This window comes from Sorex araneus, chromosome X (genome assembly GCF_027595985.1).
Source record: "Sorex araneus isolate mSorAra2 chromosome X, mSorAra2.pri, whole genome shotgun sequence".
Taxonomy (NCBI): Eukaryota; Metazoa; Chordata; class Mammalia; order Eulipotyphla; family Soricidae; genus Sorex; species Sorex araneus.
This window is the reverse complement of record NC_073313.1, coordinates 70554951-70573143: the sequence shown is the minus strand read 5'-3', so window position 1 is coordinate 70573143 and position 18193 is coordinate 70554951. Positions and strand designations below refer to the sequence as shown.

At 38.5% G+C, this 18193-nt stretch overlaps 1 protein-coding gene across 1 annotated transcript in view; it reads left to right on the top strand.

Moving 5' to 3' along the window:
• The window catches only part of LOC101543290 (26S proteasome non-ATPase regulatory subunit 10-like), an 86438-nt gene extending 68858 nt beyond the window's left edge, over positions 1 to 17580 (top strand). Inside the window, 3 exon segments of the mRNA XM_055121103.1 lie at positions 13862 to 14008; positions 16850 to 17060; positions 17063 to 17580. Coding sequence (XP_054977078.1) covers positions 13862 to 14008; positions 16850 to 17060; positions 17063 to 17580 — 876 coding nt within the window.
• The last annotated feature ends 613 nt before the right edge of the window (positions 17581 to 18193 follow it).

Below are 18193 nucleotides of genomic sequence, written 5' to 3'. Positions count from 1 at the left end.
AACAGGAAAACTGTGATTTTCTTCTAATTGAGAGAGGCCCTGAACATCAATCAAAATTTTAAATAAATACAATTTCTGAGAGCCAGAGCAATAGTAGAGGATTTAATCACAGAGTATCACCAGGACAACCATAGAAGCTTCCCACCCCCCAGTCATAGAACTGCTGGGGTGATCTGGGTAATTCCCAGTACTGCAGGGATGAGCAGCATCGTATTCAAGGACCATATCCAAGCATCATCCGTATGCATTGAATGATTGAATAACTAACCCGATTGGAAAGAATTGCATGGAAGAAAACGTGGAACTCCAGAGTACCACTAATGGTTCATGCTCCAAATAATAAAGAAGTAACAATTATGAACGGTAAATTATTTACATGCCTATAGAATTAATTGGACTGGACCGATAACACAGCAGGTAGGGCATTTGCCTTGCATGCGGCTGACCCAGGTTTGATTCCTCCATCCCTCTTGGAGAGACCTACAAGCTACTGAGAGTAACCCACCCGCACGGGCAGAGCCTGGCAAGCTACCCGTGCCATAGTCGATATGCCAAAAATAGTAACAGCAAGTCTCACAATGGAGACGTTACTGGTGCCCACTAGAGCAAATCAATGAACAACTGGACAACAGTGTTACAGTGCTATAGAATTAATTAATTAATACACTCATTGATTAGAACTATCTTATGGAGGGAGCACTCTTAGTAGTACTACACATCACTACGGCTACCCCAGTGATTCCTGAAGGTCAGTGTTGGAGAATGACGAACTTTTCATGTATGAATCATGCAAAATTTAATAACTTTGTAAATATTAAAGGTTAATCTCTTCTGAAAATTCTGATTTTATTATGTTTTATGCCTTTCACCACATACATTCTTTCTCTGCCTTTACCCAAGATCCTCAGACAGCTTTTACCCATTTATTAAAAATAAGTGTGGTACTTACTTTTGTTTCGAACCATAGGTGAGGAAACATGGTTCTATACATTACCTATAAGCTCTTAAATTTTGTCAGTGATTTGCTTTGTACACATCCTTTCCTAAGTACATCATAAGTAAGATAAAGCAAATTACAATATACTCCAGCTGATGAGAAATGGTGCAATATATATATTTAATGGATATGAAAATGAAGTAAGTATACTTGGAACCCCAAATCTGTTCCTATTTATGTAATTTATATCAAACCTACTATATGAGTATGACTTTCTTTAATTGTATGTGTAGTCATAGTTGCAATTACATCATAAAATTAATATGATAGGGGCCAGAGAGAGTAAAGTGGGTAATATGCTTGCCTTGCACATAGCTGACCTGGGCTCAATCTTCATACCACAGATGGTCCCTTGAGCTTGAGCCCCATCAGACTTGATCTCTTGATGTGAAGCTGTTTTCTATACCCTTAGTTGCCAGAGTGTGTGGCAAAACAACAACAAATTCATAAGAGAATTTAATATAATAAACCACGTAAATTACTTTACAAGTCTTGTAACATGGAAAATACTCAATAAGGGATAAATCTTTTTTATTTAGATAGTACTTTAATCTATCAACCAAGAATTTATTAAAATATATATTTTATGACCTGACTTATTTTAGAACTCCAGCTGACTTAAAATACTTTATTTTAAGTCATGATTTTAAGCTCTTTTTAAAATTTTACAATACACACTATATCACTGTCAGTCCATTGTTACTATTTTTGGCATATCAAATACAACATGGGTAGTTTGCCAGGCTCTGCCCTGTGGGTGGGATACTCTTGGTAGGTAGCTTGTCAAACTTTCCAAGAGGGACAGAGGAATTGAATCCACGTCAGCCGCGTGCAAGGCAAATGCCCTATCCACTGTGCTATCGTTCCAGTCCTATATATATATATATATATATATATATATAATATTACATATATATTATTAGACTAATATCCAAGGCCAGGGAAAATAGGGACCAGAAGCTCTGGTCAATGGTTGGAAGCTTATCACAAGAGTTTCTGGGGGGTGAAGGACAGTTAGGATAGAGAAGGAACCAGTATGACATTAATAGATAGAAATGATTATTTTGGAGCGTATTGAGTTTTGAAAGTAGGTAAGGGGACATACGTGATAACCTTTCAGTATATGTATCCCCCTTTTCTTTAAAAATAAAAGTTGGCTGTAACCATTATGTGAATATTTAAAAACCAATTGGCATTACCTAAAAAAGCATTCATTGCTAAACTATCTTTGGTTCATTAAAACTAAGTATTACAAATGAACAAACATGATTTCTTCATGACAGTTTAGAGAATATTTTTATGATCTGAAAGAACAAAACATTTTAGAACATTAGCTAACTTGTGCACTATCGCTGAAGTATTATACTTAATTGCGGATACCACAGTGTTCTACAAAGCACAGACTAATAACTTCAATCTCTGCACTCAAAGATTATGCTCTAGTCTCATTGGTTTCATCCACGATACAGTGTCCTCAGCACCACTCATGTAAGATGTGTTTACTTTATGGCTCTGTGTGTTAACATGATGTGTTCTTTTCAGATCCATTTAGTGCACTAGAAATAATCTCTTTGTTTAAGCTTTAGATTCCTACTTTGGGTTCTATTGGGCCCCATAGGCAGAGAAGTTCAAAGGAAGGACACTGAATGTTTCTAACAAATATGAATTGGTGAGCATTGCTTATCATTCACTCATTGTTGAACTAGTGCAAGTTCTTTTACATTTTACTACATGATTTTATTTAATTTACTTATTTTTTTTTTTTTCTGAGGGGCCAGAGTGGTAGTACAGAGGGCAGAGCACTTTTATACACGTGACTGAGCTGAGTTGAATTCCTGGCACCACATATGATCTCCCAAGTGCTTTCAGGATTGACCCATGGTCACAAAGCCAGGAGTAAGTCCTAAGCTCTGTCAGGCGTGGTCCAAAAACTGCTTCAGAAATTTTTTTTCATTTATATTTTGTGATTTGCAATGCTGATAATTATAGTTTCTCTTGCCTATAATTCCATTACCACACCTATCAACAAGTGGCCATTGTGTTTAGATTTAGAGGTTTGCAAGGCTTAGGTTAGACCACAGGCGTGAATCAGTTGCATCTTATTTTCTATGGATAGTTGCCACTAGCAAATACACTTACTTTGTAAATGGCATGATGAACAGAATTATAGTGTGTGGTACTTAGGTGATGAGAGGTTAGAAAACCAGTTTGGGGAATGAAAGAACAAGTGGCACCAATTATGTGGTAGCAATAATTGTGTGGTGAGAGAGTTTTTCTGAACACAGTTAAGGGATTGAACTACTTACCCTATAAGTACCCTCTTTTCTGCGACCTACACTCTCTCGTAAATTAACATTATTTTAACTATGGTTAAGATCCCAATAGGACAGGAATGAGTGCACTTTGGAATCTGTTACTTGATCTTCCAACACAAGACAGCAATATATTAAAAACATTTTTTCCAGACTAGGACACCTCCAGAATCTCCAGCCCCTGCGCCTGGCTATCTTCTCTGGGGCCCCTTGGAGGGGGGGAGTGTTGAGTTTCCCTCCCCACCTTGAGCAGAGTCCCGGCAGCTGAAGACCTACAGAACCCAGCCACAGCCATGCTCAAGGCCACTCTCTACATGCTTCGATGAGCCTCATGCATGAAGGAACCGGTAGAGGAACCCAGGTGTGTGGCACCCGGGGCTGAGATCTCCAAGCCTGCTCGGATTGGGACTTGTCTTCCTCCACCTAGATTCCCCTTTCTCCAGTAGCTAAGCAGTCACACCCACAAACTGCCCCCCAGCGCTGTGTAACTCAATCAACAGTCAAGACCCAGAGACTGTAAAACAAAGCTCCCAGGAGCATGCGGCCGCATCTGTGGCCACACAACCTCTTATCATCTAGTTCTCTCTCTCGGAGAACCTGGCAAGCTACCAAGAGTTTCCTGCCAGCACGGCAGAGCCTGGAAATCCCCCCATGGTGTATTTGATATGCCAAAAACAGTAACAATGATGGGTCTCTTTTCCCTGACCCTGAAAGAGCCTCCAATGCAGCACTGTTGGGAAGGAGAAGTAAAGAGAGGCTGCTAAAATCTCAGGGCTAGGATAAATGGAGATGTTACTGGCTCCCACTTAAGCAAATTAATGAACAAAGGGATGACAGTGATACAGTGATACAGGACACCTCCATATCTGCTTGGTCAATTACTGTATCACTGTATCACTGTCATCCAGTTGTTCATCAATTTACTTGAGCGGGCACCAGTAACATCTCTATTCCTCCCAGTCCTGAGATTTTAGCAGCCTCTCCTTACTTGTCTTTTCCAACAATTGGAGGTTCTTTCAGGGTCAGGGGAATGAGACCTATTGTTACTGATTTTGGCATATTGAATACACCACAGGTAACTTGCCAGGCTCTGCCTGTGTGGGCGGGATATTTTTGGTAGCTTGCTGGGATCTCCAAGAGGTATGTCTGAACCCCATCAAATACAGTGTGGTAATTGTGGAAAATGGGTAGGAAGTGTCTTATGTGTTGCACAGCCATTAAGTAGAAGTGTGGTCCAGAAAGGGGCCTGGAGCATGACGGCTGCTGCGGCTGGGTCCCTTGGGATGGGGAGGGTTCTCATCTGTCCCCTTCTGGGGTGCCCTAAGTGAAAACAGCCTGGTGCAGAGTTCTTGCTCGGTCAAAATCTTACCTTATTGGAGCACACCTTTTTCAACACAATCCTGAGTTATAAAGTTATATAGACAGCTTTTCAACCAAAGTTGTATAGCTTGTCCCTTGTGACTCACAAGAAACCAACATACATGTAGCCTATGGTTTAGCAAATAGGACATGTCTGCTTACTCTAAATGGATGTTGTTTCTATGTACATCATCAAAATGTTCTGAGCCAAAGGCATGTGCTGTGTTGCCTGTATTGAATCCTCACTTGGAAAAGGAGTTGCCAGGAAAATCTCTAAAGTATAATAGAGAAAAAAGAAAATTTCCTGGTGCTGTAAACAACAGGTGGAGTCATAGACATTTGCCGAAACTTCCATGGTAGCAGCGGAAGAGTACGTAGCTTCTGAAAAATCATGGCAGTCTGAGTCTGCAGAATCCTTTTATTAGCTGCCATAACAGTATCCAGAAGGGTAATTAGGGATTTGAACAGCGTAGCACAAGGTAATAGAAGGGGCTAGGAAGAACTGCAGCATGGCATAATAGCATGTGCCAGTCAGGGGAAGGCTGTGCATTCAATTTGGAAAAAAATCAATGGAAGCAAGAAAACGCTTTTGTGTGTCTGTGATTGTTGGAGGGCTGACTGCGAGGTGATGAGGGATGCTGAGTCCATGTACTGTGTATCACGAAGAAGCACAATAATCTTTATTCCTAAAAATACCATTTCAGGTCTGCTGTAATTTTCAGATGTACACGTTTCAAGGGGACGCTGAATTGCATAGATAGCCAGTGCTGACATAAATAATTGTTTGTCTCAGGGCCCCTTTAAGCACCTAGTGCTATGGCCTTCTCAATCACAAATTAATATCAAGATATATTTGAACTATCAAAAGGTAAGGAAGTTGTTCTCTTTAATTAAATTTTAAAAAATTAAATGGAAGGAAATATTTCAATCATCAGGACAAAAAGATTAATAAAGGCTAACTGCAATTCAGCCAAAATTATGTATTCATACTGTATGACCTTCCCCACTCCAGAAAGTACCTAGCAAATACAAAATAGCTGTGTAAGTCCACTAAGCAAAGTGGATTCGATACCAAGACATTATACATATATATGTATATAAAATCTTTTGCCAAAAACATATGAGTAAAAGTAAATTACATTTTTGAAATTAAAAATCATTAAAGAAAAGATACATGGGTATCTTGGCCAAAAAGTTTGCTTATCTCTTGGAAATAATTTTGCAAATTACAGTTTTATTATCTAAATAGATTTCTTATATATTACTGTGAAGTAGTTTAAACTAAATTTCACAAGAGGAGGAAGTACAGTGGAGGTGTAAATGCAAATTGAAACTCCAACCTTCACCCCAGACACTGATCCTCAGGGAACAATGGAAAACTGAGTAAGCAACCTAGATTTCTACCCAGACCTGGCAAAAAGCAATCATTTCCCCCCCTTTCTCATGGAAAAATGGTGTCAGAGACAGCCAATGAAAACAACAAATGTAAATAGGATCCAACTTCGTACAGCATGTCGATTTTTACATCAAAATAATCAATAAAAATACCTCAAGGACATCACCTTGAATAAAACTACAGCTAATGGGTATTAGTGCATATATTAGAATTATCAAAGATTTGAAGAACAGCTTCAACAAAATTTTAGAAACACACTTGAAATGAAAAAAGATAGAGAAAGGGGCTGGAGAGATAGTACAGTGGCAAGCACTTGCCTTGTTCACGGCAGACCTGGGTTCAATCTCTGGTAACACATATGGCCCCCTAAGCCCTACCATTGGTGATTCCTGAGCATAGAATCAAGAATAAACCTTGAGCACCACTGGATGTGCCCCCAAATGATAAATAACTGGATAATCAAATCGAGTTTTTACACCAAAATACAATAATTGAATGAAAAACTACACTATTCTTTCTAGCGATTTATATCAGCTCTATCGACGAACTGGCTCAGAAAGAAAGGCTGCAGCAAGCTATTCTAAATCAACAGTGCAGATTAAGGAGAAAGAACTCACAAATTTGACCTTGAACCCACAAGGGTAAGGAGAGATAGATATGGATATTATATAATGATCAACTAATCAATCAAAAAATAATGCAATAGTTACCAATATTTATGCACCAGACAAGGGGTACCTAAATACACAAAACAATTACTGCTTCTATATACAGAAAGGACATATTGACAGGAACACAATAATTTGTAGATCTAAACACACCACTTAGAGCCATGGGAAGCTTATTTATACGAAACACCGTTAAAGAAATCATGACATTAAATATAAGAATTGACAGGACAGACTTAAAAGATAAATATACAGAAACTTCCATTTCCAAAAAAAAGTAACTTCATCTCAAGCACATAGAAAACATCATATAGGATAGACTATATATATATGTAAATATATATATGTAAATATATATATAGTGTGTGTGTGACTCAAAAGGAAGTCTTAATGCAAAAGATCATGGAAACCAAGAAATGGTTTTTTAGCAGGATCAATAAAATCGATAAACGCCTCAGCTGACTTACCAAGAAAAAAAAGGAGATAACCTTGATTACCTTGTCAAATCAAATCAAGAAAAACATCAAGAGAATTATTCATAACATCCAAGTGGGATTCATCCTGGGGTTCCTGGGGTTGCAAAGATGGATCAACATATGCAAATCACTGCAATGCATCTTATCAACAAAAAGAGAACAATCCTATGATCATATTAATAGATGCTGGATTTTTTACCAGGATGTATAAAGCTATATTCTCTAATAAACCAGTGACAAAATCAATGCAAAAGTTAATAAAGTTAAGAAAATGCATTATCATTTTCAATTTTTGAAAAGGTAACACTATAAATAATTTATAAGCATTCTGTTTGTAACCGTGTGAAGACTAAATTTTGGTGTCAACTTGACGAAGCTATGGTGCCCAGTTGTTTGGCCAAATATTAATCTAGATGATCATGGGAAAGTAATTTTTGAAATGTGTAAAAATATAGTCTAGTAAAATTTAAGGAAAGTAGGGTTGACATCAGCATCATGTTAATTTATAATTTTCTGGGAAAGACTAAGTTTTCCCAAAGAAGTAAGTCTGCCTCCAAAGTGCTTTCAATATTCGTCTTCTAATATATATATGCATATATTAGATATATTATATCACATATATATCTAATATATCTACTATATATCACTAATCAATGCAGTCATTATATAGCTGTCCATCTCCTTCTGAATCATTTCACTCAGCATGATACTCTCCATGTCAATCCATTTATAGGCACATTTCATAACTTCATTGTTCCTAACAACTGTCTCATATTCCATGTGCCATAGTTTCTTTATCCATTCTTCTGTTCTTGGACACTCAGGTCATTTCCAGATTCTGGCTGTTGTGAAGAACATTACAATTAACATAGGGGTGCATATTCATGGCTAGGGAAAACAGCGGCTAGGTCAATAACTGTAATCCACCACAAGTGTGTGGAATGAAAGATAGAGAAAGGAACAATGTGACAATAATAGTAGGATAAGTAGGCAAAGGGATATAAATGATAATCTTTCAGTATCTGTATTTCAAACCACAATTTACAAAAGTGGGGGGAAAAGAGAGAGAGAGGGAGGGAGAGAGAGAGAGAGAGAGAGAGAGAGAGAGAGAGAGAGAGAGAGAGAGAGAGAGAGAGAGAGAGAAGAAAACTGCCTGCCAAAGAGGCAAGCTGAGGGGAGGCAAAGGAAGAAAAACTGGGGACTCTGGTGCTGGGAAATGCACACTGGTGGAGGGATGGATATTGGAACACTGTATGATTGAAGCCTAAATATGAGAGACTTTGTAAGGGTCTGTCTCATAGTGATTCAATAAAAAATAATCTTTAAAAAAACACCTTGGAAATCAAGGCTGCAATATTTCCAAACCACTGCACTGTTCTCCATACTTTCGCATCTGTTGGACTTGAGAATAATTCTCCTTTATCTCTTTTATTATTATTATTTTTATTGAAACTCCACAAGCTACAGTCACAAAACTTTCATGTTTGAGTTTCAGTCATACAATGATCAAACAACTGTACATTTTCCACCACCAATGTCCCCAGTATCCCACCCCTGCCCCCATTTGAACTAATTTATACAAAGTAGGCTTATGAGAACGTGCATCATTATTTATTATTAGGAAGATGCAAATTTTCACCCCTCCCCCTACCTCTATTGCAGACAATTTTCCTCTTACTCTCTCTATACTTTTGGGTATTATGGTTTGATATGCAGAGAGTGAGAGGCCATCATGTTTGGTCCTTCATCTACTTTCAGCAAACATCTCCCATTCCATGAAATCCCTCCGACCATCATTGACTTAGTGATCCCTACTCTATCACAGCTGCCTTCTTCCCCAACTCATAAGGCAGGCTTCCAGCCATGGAGCAATCTGCCTGGCCTTTGTCTCTACTGTCTCTGAGTGTAAGTCTCATATTACAATGTTTTATATTCCATAAATGAGTGTAGTCATTCTATGTCTATCCCTCTCTTTCTGACTCATTTAACTTAGCATGTTACTCCCATGACCATTCACTTATAAGCAAATTTCATGACTTCATTTTTCCTAACAGCTGCATAGCATTCCATTGTGTAGATATACCAAAGTTTCTTTACCCAGTCGTCTGTTTTCGGGCACTTGGGTTGTTTCCAGATTCTGGCTATTGTGAACAATGCTGCAATGAACATACAGGTGCAGATGTCATTTCTACTGTACTTTTTTGCACTATCAGTATATATTCCCATAAGTGGCATTACTGGGTCAAATGGAAGCTCAATTTCTAGTTTTTGAAGAAATATCCATATTATTTTCAAAAAAAGGCCAGCTGTGTGCAAGTAAGTGTCCTACCCATTGTACTATTGCTTGACCCCAATTTCATCATTTCTTGTAGCTATATAATATACATTGTGTGAGTATATTTATACATGTATATTATATACATATATTACATTTTCTTTATCCATTCTATGTTGTTGGACATTTGGTTTGTTTCTATATTTCCACATCCTGATTATTGTTAGAATAAACATAGGTGTGTACATATTTCTTTGAATAAATGCTGTGTTTGGGATGTGCGATATACTAAGAGGAATTACTGGGTAATATGGAAGTTCTATTCTAAATTTTCTGAGAAGTCTCAATACTGCCTTCAATAGAGACTGAACCAGATGATACTCTCCCCATCAATAAGAGACTTCCTTTTTCGCCACATCTTTGCCAGCACTGTTTTTTTCCAGTCTGTTGATTTAGGCCATCCTCACTGGTATGAAATGATTTATCACTGCTTTTATTTGCATCTTCCTAATAATAAATGATGATGCACGTTCTCATAAGCCTACTAGACATCCATATATCTTTGTTGAGGAAACTTGGGTTTATCTCCTCTCACCATTTTGTGATGGTTAATTGATTCTTTTGGTAGTTGAGCTCTGTGTGTAAATTATATGCCTTGATTATTTGTGGTGAGTGGGCCTATTATTCCTTTGTATAAATAATTGTTTGCAAAACTTTTCTCCCATTAAGAAGGGCATAGTTTAATTTTAGCCCAAGATGCTATTGTAATGCAAACCCTTTTAATTTGCTGTGGGTCCACTTGTACATATGTTTTGTTGTTTATGTTATCTTTTCCTTTGGAGCCTAATTATTGAAGCCGCCTCTGAGGTCCATATCCTGGATATATCTCACTATCTTTTCCTCAATGTATTTTATGGGTTCTTGTATTATCTGAAGGCTTTTAATGAGCTTTGTGTTAACCTTTTTGAATTGTGTGACATATTGTCCCAGTTTTTTTACTTGCTATCATCCACCATTGCCAACATTTGTTGAAGAGTCTTTTCTTAGTTCACCTCATGCACCCAGATCATTTCCATATATCTGAGGGGTTTTCTCTGGGCTCTTATTATGTTTCATTGGACTGTGATTCTATAATCCATTATCACAGAGTTTTGATTATGATAGCTTTATGGTATAATTTTGGTTGTTTGTAAGTTTTTTCTTAAAACCAAGTCAGATTCATATTTTTCTGTCACATATTATTTTTGAACCTTTGTCAGTAAATACTTTCCTGACATAAATTTTGAGGTGGACTCATTCTTATTCAAGCACAGAATAAATACATTTTGTCCTAATAGAAGTTGTATCTTAAATTCCCAAGAAATAAAAGAGATAGGTCTATTATTACTAGTAGTCTGTTTTATCATCTATGTATTACTCAAATACATAATATTATCAAGATTTGTGGCCATCTTTTTCAAAGAAATAAGGTACTATAAGTAGCATGTAGAAATAATACACTCTATAAGACATTGTCATAGAAAAATAATTAAAACTAATTGTTCAAATAAAACATTACATGACAGTGCTTATAATTATTTAGAATCAAAAATATATTGCATGCTAATACATATAAGTATATTACCATATATACCTATTGATATATCATAGATAGATGCATGGAATATTACACTGATATATATATATTTTTTCACTGATATGTTTGTGATATATATATACATATATATCAGTAGGATATTACAGTCTTCATTTGTTTTCTAGAAATATATTTGCAAACAGAGTCTCTTACCCCCGCCTGGCTGTCTTAACCTGGGCCCCTTGAGTTTTCCTCTGCACCCTGAGCAAAGCCCCAGCAGCCAATGACCTCTGGTACCCAGCCACAGCTATGCTCAAGGCCACTCTCTACACGTTTGGACAAGCCTCACGCATGAAGGAACCAGCAGAGGAACCCAGGTGCGCAGGACCCAGGGCTGAGATCTCCAAGCCTGCTTAAATTGGGACTGGGTCTCCTCTACCCAGATCCCCCATTTTCCAGTAGCTTGGCAGCCACACCCACAAACTGTCCGCATCACTGTGTAATTCCCATCAATGGCCAAGATCCAGAGACTATAAAACAAAGCTCCCAGAAGCAACCTTTTATAGTCTAGTTCACATTTTCAGAGAACCTGGCAAACAACCATGAGAATCCGGCCCGCATGGCAGAGACTGGCAAGCTCTCCGTGGCTATTCAATATGCCAAATACAGTAAGATTGATGGATCTCATTCCCCTTGCCATGAAAGAGCCTCCAATGTGGCACTGCTGGGAAGAATTAGTAAAGAGAGCCTGCTAAAATCTCAGGGCTAGGACTAATGGAGACGTTACTGGCATCTGCTCGAGCAAATCGATGATCAACGGGATGGTGGTTATACAGTGATATGGTACAACTTAAAAAGCTGAAAATGCAATACCTGCCATGTTATTGCATCTTAGGATTGTTTAATCAATTTGACAATAATTATGATTATAGAAAGTTGTTAACAGAATTTATTCTATGTACTTACAGAATTTCAGAGTCATTTAACTTAATTTTCCCATAGGAATTTTAATGCTGATTACATTGAATCTGTAAAATATCTGTGCATGAACCTATCTCAAATCCAAATTATTACCTTAAAATAACAGCTATGATAGACTCTAGCACTGAAAGTAAACTATTTCCTGCTGGCAATGGGAAAAGTAGCTATAAAAAATGGACTTTTGGAGCTGGAGCGATAGCACAGCGAGTCGGACATTTGGCTTGCAAACGGCTGACCCGGGTTTGATTCCCAGCATCCCATATGGTCCCCTGAGCACTGCCAGGAGTAAATCCTGAGTGCATGAGCCAGGAGTAACCTCTGTGTATCACCGGGTGTGACCCAAACAGAAAATAATTGGACATTCACCCATATATTTCTTAACGATTTAAGGGAAAAAAATATTTAGGGCTAATGTTGCAGGTAGATAGATAATAGCACCTGGAAATGAGTTTTCAGAAAATGATAAAACCAAGAATAAACTGTCCTATCTCTAGCCCTGAAATAGTTCACACGCATAAAGACCACATTTCTTTTTTTTTTCCTTTTCTTTTTGGATCCCCCCTGGCGATGCACAGGGGTTACTCCTGGTTTTGCACTCAGGAATTACTCCTGGAGGTGCTCAGGGGAACATATGGGATGCTGAGAACCAAATCCGAGTTGGCCACGTGCAATGCCAATGCCCTACCCACTGTGCTATCGCTCCAGCCCCAAGACCACATTTCTTTGAGATTCAAGTGCTGAGCTCTTTGGGAATGGTGAAAACAAAGTTCCACCAGAGAAGTATGGTTCCATGAAAAATACCATCAACATCTAAGGCTTTTCTCATTGAGCATACCAAGAAAATGATGTCCCTTGGAAACAGCCTTTTTATAAAACCACCATTCAAAAGACAAACAGCTACACAGTCTCCCCTTGAAGGTTCACCTGATATATACTGATGTCTATTCTTAAATCTGCCCCCTCTGAGAAGTCAGTTTTCTCCCTTGAACACATCTCCCAATCTCCTCACACCCCATCTTTGACTATCTCCATCCATCCCGATTCCTCATGTCTCCCCCACAAATTTCTCAAAGAAGTACCATTTTACTGGATTTTATAGTTATTTCTATCCTGTCCGCTTCCAGCCATTTCTTGATTTCCCACGATCTTTTTTTAGTATCACCATGTCACTGCAGCTGCTCTTGTTCATGTCAGAAGTAACTTCTTAGTCCTCAAAACATACTATGGAACATGTATAATGTGAACTCTACACCACAGTGGTTCTCGGTAACCTCATCTTACTCCTTACTCATAGGCCTTGTGGCCATGGTTTGCATGATACCAATGTTTTGAGTTTTCCTCCAACCTGTCTGGTGCTACATTGCTGCTATTTCCATTCTCTTTTCAAAAACCTCAAATTCTGCAGCTTCTTAATGCTCTGCCCTAAATCCCTTATTTCCTCATTATTTACGCTCGCACTTGCTCATGTCAGGTACTGCCAAGGTTGCAATGACTAACAGAAAGTGTGGGTAAGAAGTAAGTAGGTTAAGAAGGGAGGGGAAGCAGGTCTAAGGAGGAAGGAGAGGCATATGAAGATAGCAGGACATTGCTAGGAGATAAATTAATCACAATAATCATTAGCATTCATTTGAATACTGATTAGGGCCTCAAAACTTCCTAAGTGCTTTTAATATATTGAATTATTTATTCCTAACAACCAGATGAGACTTACTGTTGAACAAACTGGGACAGGAAGAGGTTATATAACCTGCCTAAATTATGTTGCTAGTTGATGAAGGAACCAGGATCCTAACTTAAGTAACTGGGTTCTTAAACCTGCAGTTCAGCTACTATTCTCCAGATCACTGCAGCTTTACAGGGGGTACAAAGGAGGGGCAGGAGCAGCTTAAATTGCATAGGCCAAACTCTCCAGAGCGCCCTCCAGCTACTACCCATCACGGCGCTGGCAGCTCCTGTCCAGACCTCCGAGTATTTTCACCTCTGATTGTTTCCAGAAAGACTTCACGACCAGTGTAGACAAAAGTTCCCATTGTGATTCATTCAGAAAGGTTTGACTGCCATTATTTTCCTTAGATTTTCTCTGAGACACTGTACAAAAATAATCTCAGGTAAGTGTTCCATGATTCTTCCCCAAATATCTTAAATTGCAGTAACAATCATACCACATGCACTCAGTTCATATTTCTCTGCTCTTTGTTAGTTACGATTCCCTTGAAGTAGAGCTCTAGTTTGGTTCAGTTCCAGTGCCAAGCCTGCCACCTAAATCATAACAGGGAGCAGATATTCAATAAATGTAGGAATGGAATGAGGAAGAGGCAGATTAGATATGAAACCAGGCAGTAGGAGAGTGTCTTAGGTGATGACTTTCCTGTAGTGCCTGTGGTAGTCAGGCATTATTCCAGTCTCTGTGCTCAGACATCTGTATTATTCAGTTTGTTGGACCATAAGGGATGCTGGGAATTAACTCAGTTCTGCTATGTGCAAGGCAATTGCCTTACCCAATATCTATATCTCCAGCCATTTTGGTGATGATTTTGTTGATGCTTATACATCAAAACCTTAAAAATTGTATATGTTTGAACAGGTACATAATATAGAGCATATGCCAACTGTAACATTAAAACAAAAACAATAGTAAAAAGCAAGATAAAGAAAAGATTGGAAGAGGTAAGACATGAGATGTGAATGTACAATGTGTGGTGTCTGTGATATCTACCTCAATGCTTCTTGTGAATACTAAATTTTTGATAAATTACATTTGTCATTTTGTCTTATAAGGAGAAATGCATAGAAAAACCAGTTAAGTAATTGGAGCAGAGAGTTTGCACATTGCTTAGGGTGCTTGCCTTACACATGGGCAATGCAGCTTCAGTCTGCAGCAACTCATATGGTTCCCTAAGTCCTGCCAGAATTGATCCCTGAGGACAGAGCCATGAATAAATCCTGAGACTAATCGTGTGGCTCAAAACAAAACAATTTTTGAAAAGAGTCAAAAAGATCTAAAAGGGCACTTGGTGTCCCCCTGGAAATCTACCTTCCTTCTGTAAGACACTGGCTCTCAGAAGCTTCTGTAGCTCTAAATTACTCCAGTGTTCGCTAGAGGGTTTACAGCCCACTTTGGGAAACTATATATTAGATTATGCTGTTCATAACATAGCTAGCAAATGTTTTAATGTATGATTAATGGTTTGGTATCACATCTTACATGGATGCTTACTGAATTATCATTCCCAAAGTCTTCCCAACTTTTAATTTAGCCTTATGCATTTTTAAAATTAAAGCTAAAGTAAATTGCTGACCAGAATACTAATAATCAAGAAGAATATTACCAATCTTAAACAAAATGAAATCAAGAAAGGAATTTACTTTTTACTATATCATAAGTGAGTGCCCCAAAATTGACAGAAAATTATGTTTTGCAATTCACCTTTGGTTCTGTTTATTAAAAGAAAATGGGTTCTGTAAGGAAGCAGAATTTCAGAGCAGACAATAAGTAGCTCCAATTAAACTAGTAACAGGCAAATAATGAATTGAGGGGAAAAGTAAAGATTAATTAAGGCAGCAAAATCTTTGATCAGGAAAAAGGACGAGGATGCACTTTCTCCTCCTGCATTTATAAGGATAGAAATTAAAGATAAAGGGATTTGAATTATAAGTACCAAATATTGGGAAGGTCTTCAGATATGTTTAATAATCCCAATAGTTGATAAAGCTAAGCCTTTACATTTCAATGGACACTATATGTTCACATCCAAAACTGTACCAGTTATTAAATATACGGTGTGAAGTTTTTCATCCCAGCAGCTTTAGTTCTTTGATTAATTTTTCTGTCTCCTGATCTACCAAGCTCTGACTCAAAAGGGTAAGAATACAATGCAGTGCTCATGTCTTCAACAGAGTTGGAAACTTTTTGGGCGATGCTCAGTATTTGACAGTAAAAATCAAGGGGGAACTTTTCGCTGAAATGAAATGTTTTAAACATTTATTGGCATTCACAGCTAGTTTTCTGTCTTAGCTTTCATGACAGAATGAGTCCAAGGACCAAATGGGAGTGACACTTTCCAATCCTTTAGTGAAATGAGGGTGAGCAAAGGGAGAGGCACACGTGTACCCTAATCTCAACCTGGCATGGCATGAGTTGCCTTAAGATACTGCATTTGCTAAGGGAACTGGTTACCAAGAAATACTGGATTAGCTCTCAGGTAATTTATTTTTTTTCCATGCATGCTGGCAGAGCAGTATCATTAAAGGTATATGTCTGGACACTTTTATGAAGCACTTCAGAAAACCCCATATGTATGTTTATGCAAATGATTCCCTTCCTTTTGCTCATTAGCATTACTTACCATCTTCCTCCAAATATCCTCTCTATGATGTCCTATATTAGCTGTCAGTAGCACATGTAGTTTAGTGCAACTAAATATATTCTTATTAGCTACTAAGCGTCCAAACAGGTGTTGAAAACACAGATAAATAATGGGGGAAAGGGTTCAAATGTAAAGAGAAGGTCCTGAGTGATTAAACCCAAGATACTCTCCTGGGAAATCTTGCACCAGGCAGATTGGCACAGGGCAACCATGAATCTTAGATCTCTACCCTCCTGGTTAGAGCAAGTTTGCCTCCTCACATAAACTTGTCAAGTCAGGGAAATGTCAAGCTTTTGAGGCTTTTTCTGTAAACAGGAGATAACAACTAGCCTATCAGTTTTCTAGTAATATCAAATATATGTTTATGGCTACTGGTGAGAATTTGACTTGGTGCAGCCATTTGGGACAGCAACATAAAAAGTTCTCCAGCAATTAAAAGCAGAAATTCCGGCAGAAATGCTGGGAAGGAAAACTGGAGGGGTGTGTAGGAAAACTAATGGTCTGCAACCTGGCCTCCACCAGACAGCTGGAGGAGCTGAAGGAGAGGCTTCTGGCCGATAAATCCCTGGCTACTAAAACTGAACAGGATTGCAGAACTGTATTACACTGGGCGTGCTCAGCCAGCCATACAGACCTCATTGAATTCTTGCTGCAATGGGAGAGCCAGTAAATGATAAAGACGATGCAGGCTGCTGTCCTCTTCACATTGCAGTTTCTGCTGGCCCGGATGATATTGTAAAAGCCCTCCTGGGAAAAGGAACTCAAGCGAATGCTGTCAATCACAATGTCTGGACTCCTTTACGTGATGCAGTCTCCCCACACATGCATGAGATCGTTGTTCTGTTACTGGAAAGAGGAACTAACCCAGATGTTAAGGGCCATTATGAGGCCACAGCAATGTGCAAGGCCTCAGCCGAGGGTAACTTGAAGATGATTCATTTTCTTCTGTCCTACAAAGCATCCACAAATATCCAAGACACGAAGGGGAACACTTCTCCAGGCTTAGGCTGTGATGAGGAAAGAATTGAAGAAGCCAAACTGCTGGTGACTCATGGAGACAGTCTTTACCCAGAAAGCAGCAAAGAAAATACATCTCTGCAAGTGGTCAAAGGGGGGTTGGGTTTACTATTCAGAGAACGGTGGAAGTTTAGACAGTTTGGATATAATTTTTAGTTTCAATGTTTTCTAGTCATCCACAGTGCCTTGGAAATTATTGCATTTGTGCACAAGACACCAATTAGGAATGCATTTTCTCACTTTCAAAGTCTTAGGAAGATGCTGAGTATTTTTGCTGTGAGGTATTTGTAAAGGGGTAGCTTTTGCCCTGATTTCCAGACTCTGAATAAGCTAGAGATTGTTTTATTGTTCCCTACCACTTCACTTAATTCTGAGCAAACGAGACTGTAGTAAGTTATCAGCATCTACCCAAGCACCTGATGCAGGATCTGTTCTCCTCTAGGGTAGAGCCAACCCAAGAACAGCAAGCCCAACATTTCTAGGAGGATTGAACAAGGTTCCATGGTACAATTAAGGCATTCCCTAATGCATGGATTTAAGCTGACTTAGAGTCCTATAACAAATATTTCTGGTTTTGCATGAGTACAGCTGATTGAAGGCAAACTACATGTACACATATGCATATACATATACATATACATATATACACACACATATAGCACTGTAGCACTGCACTGTCATCCCATTATTCATCGATTTGCTAGAGCGGGCATCAGTAATGTCTCCATTGTGAAACTTCTTACTGATTTTTGCATATTGAATACGCCAT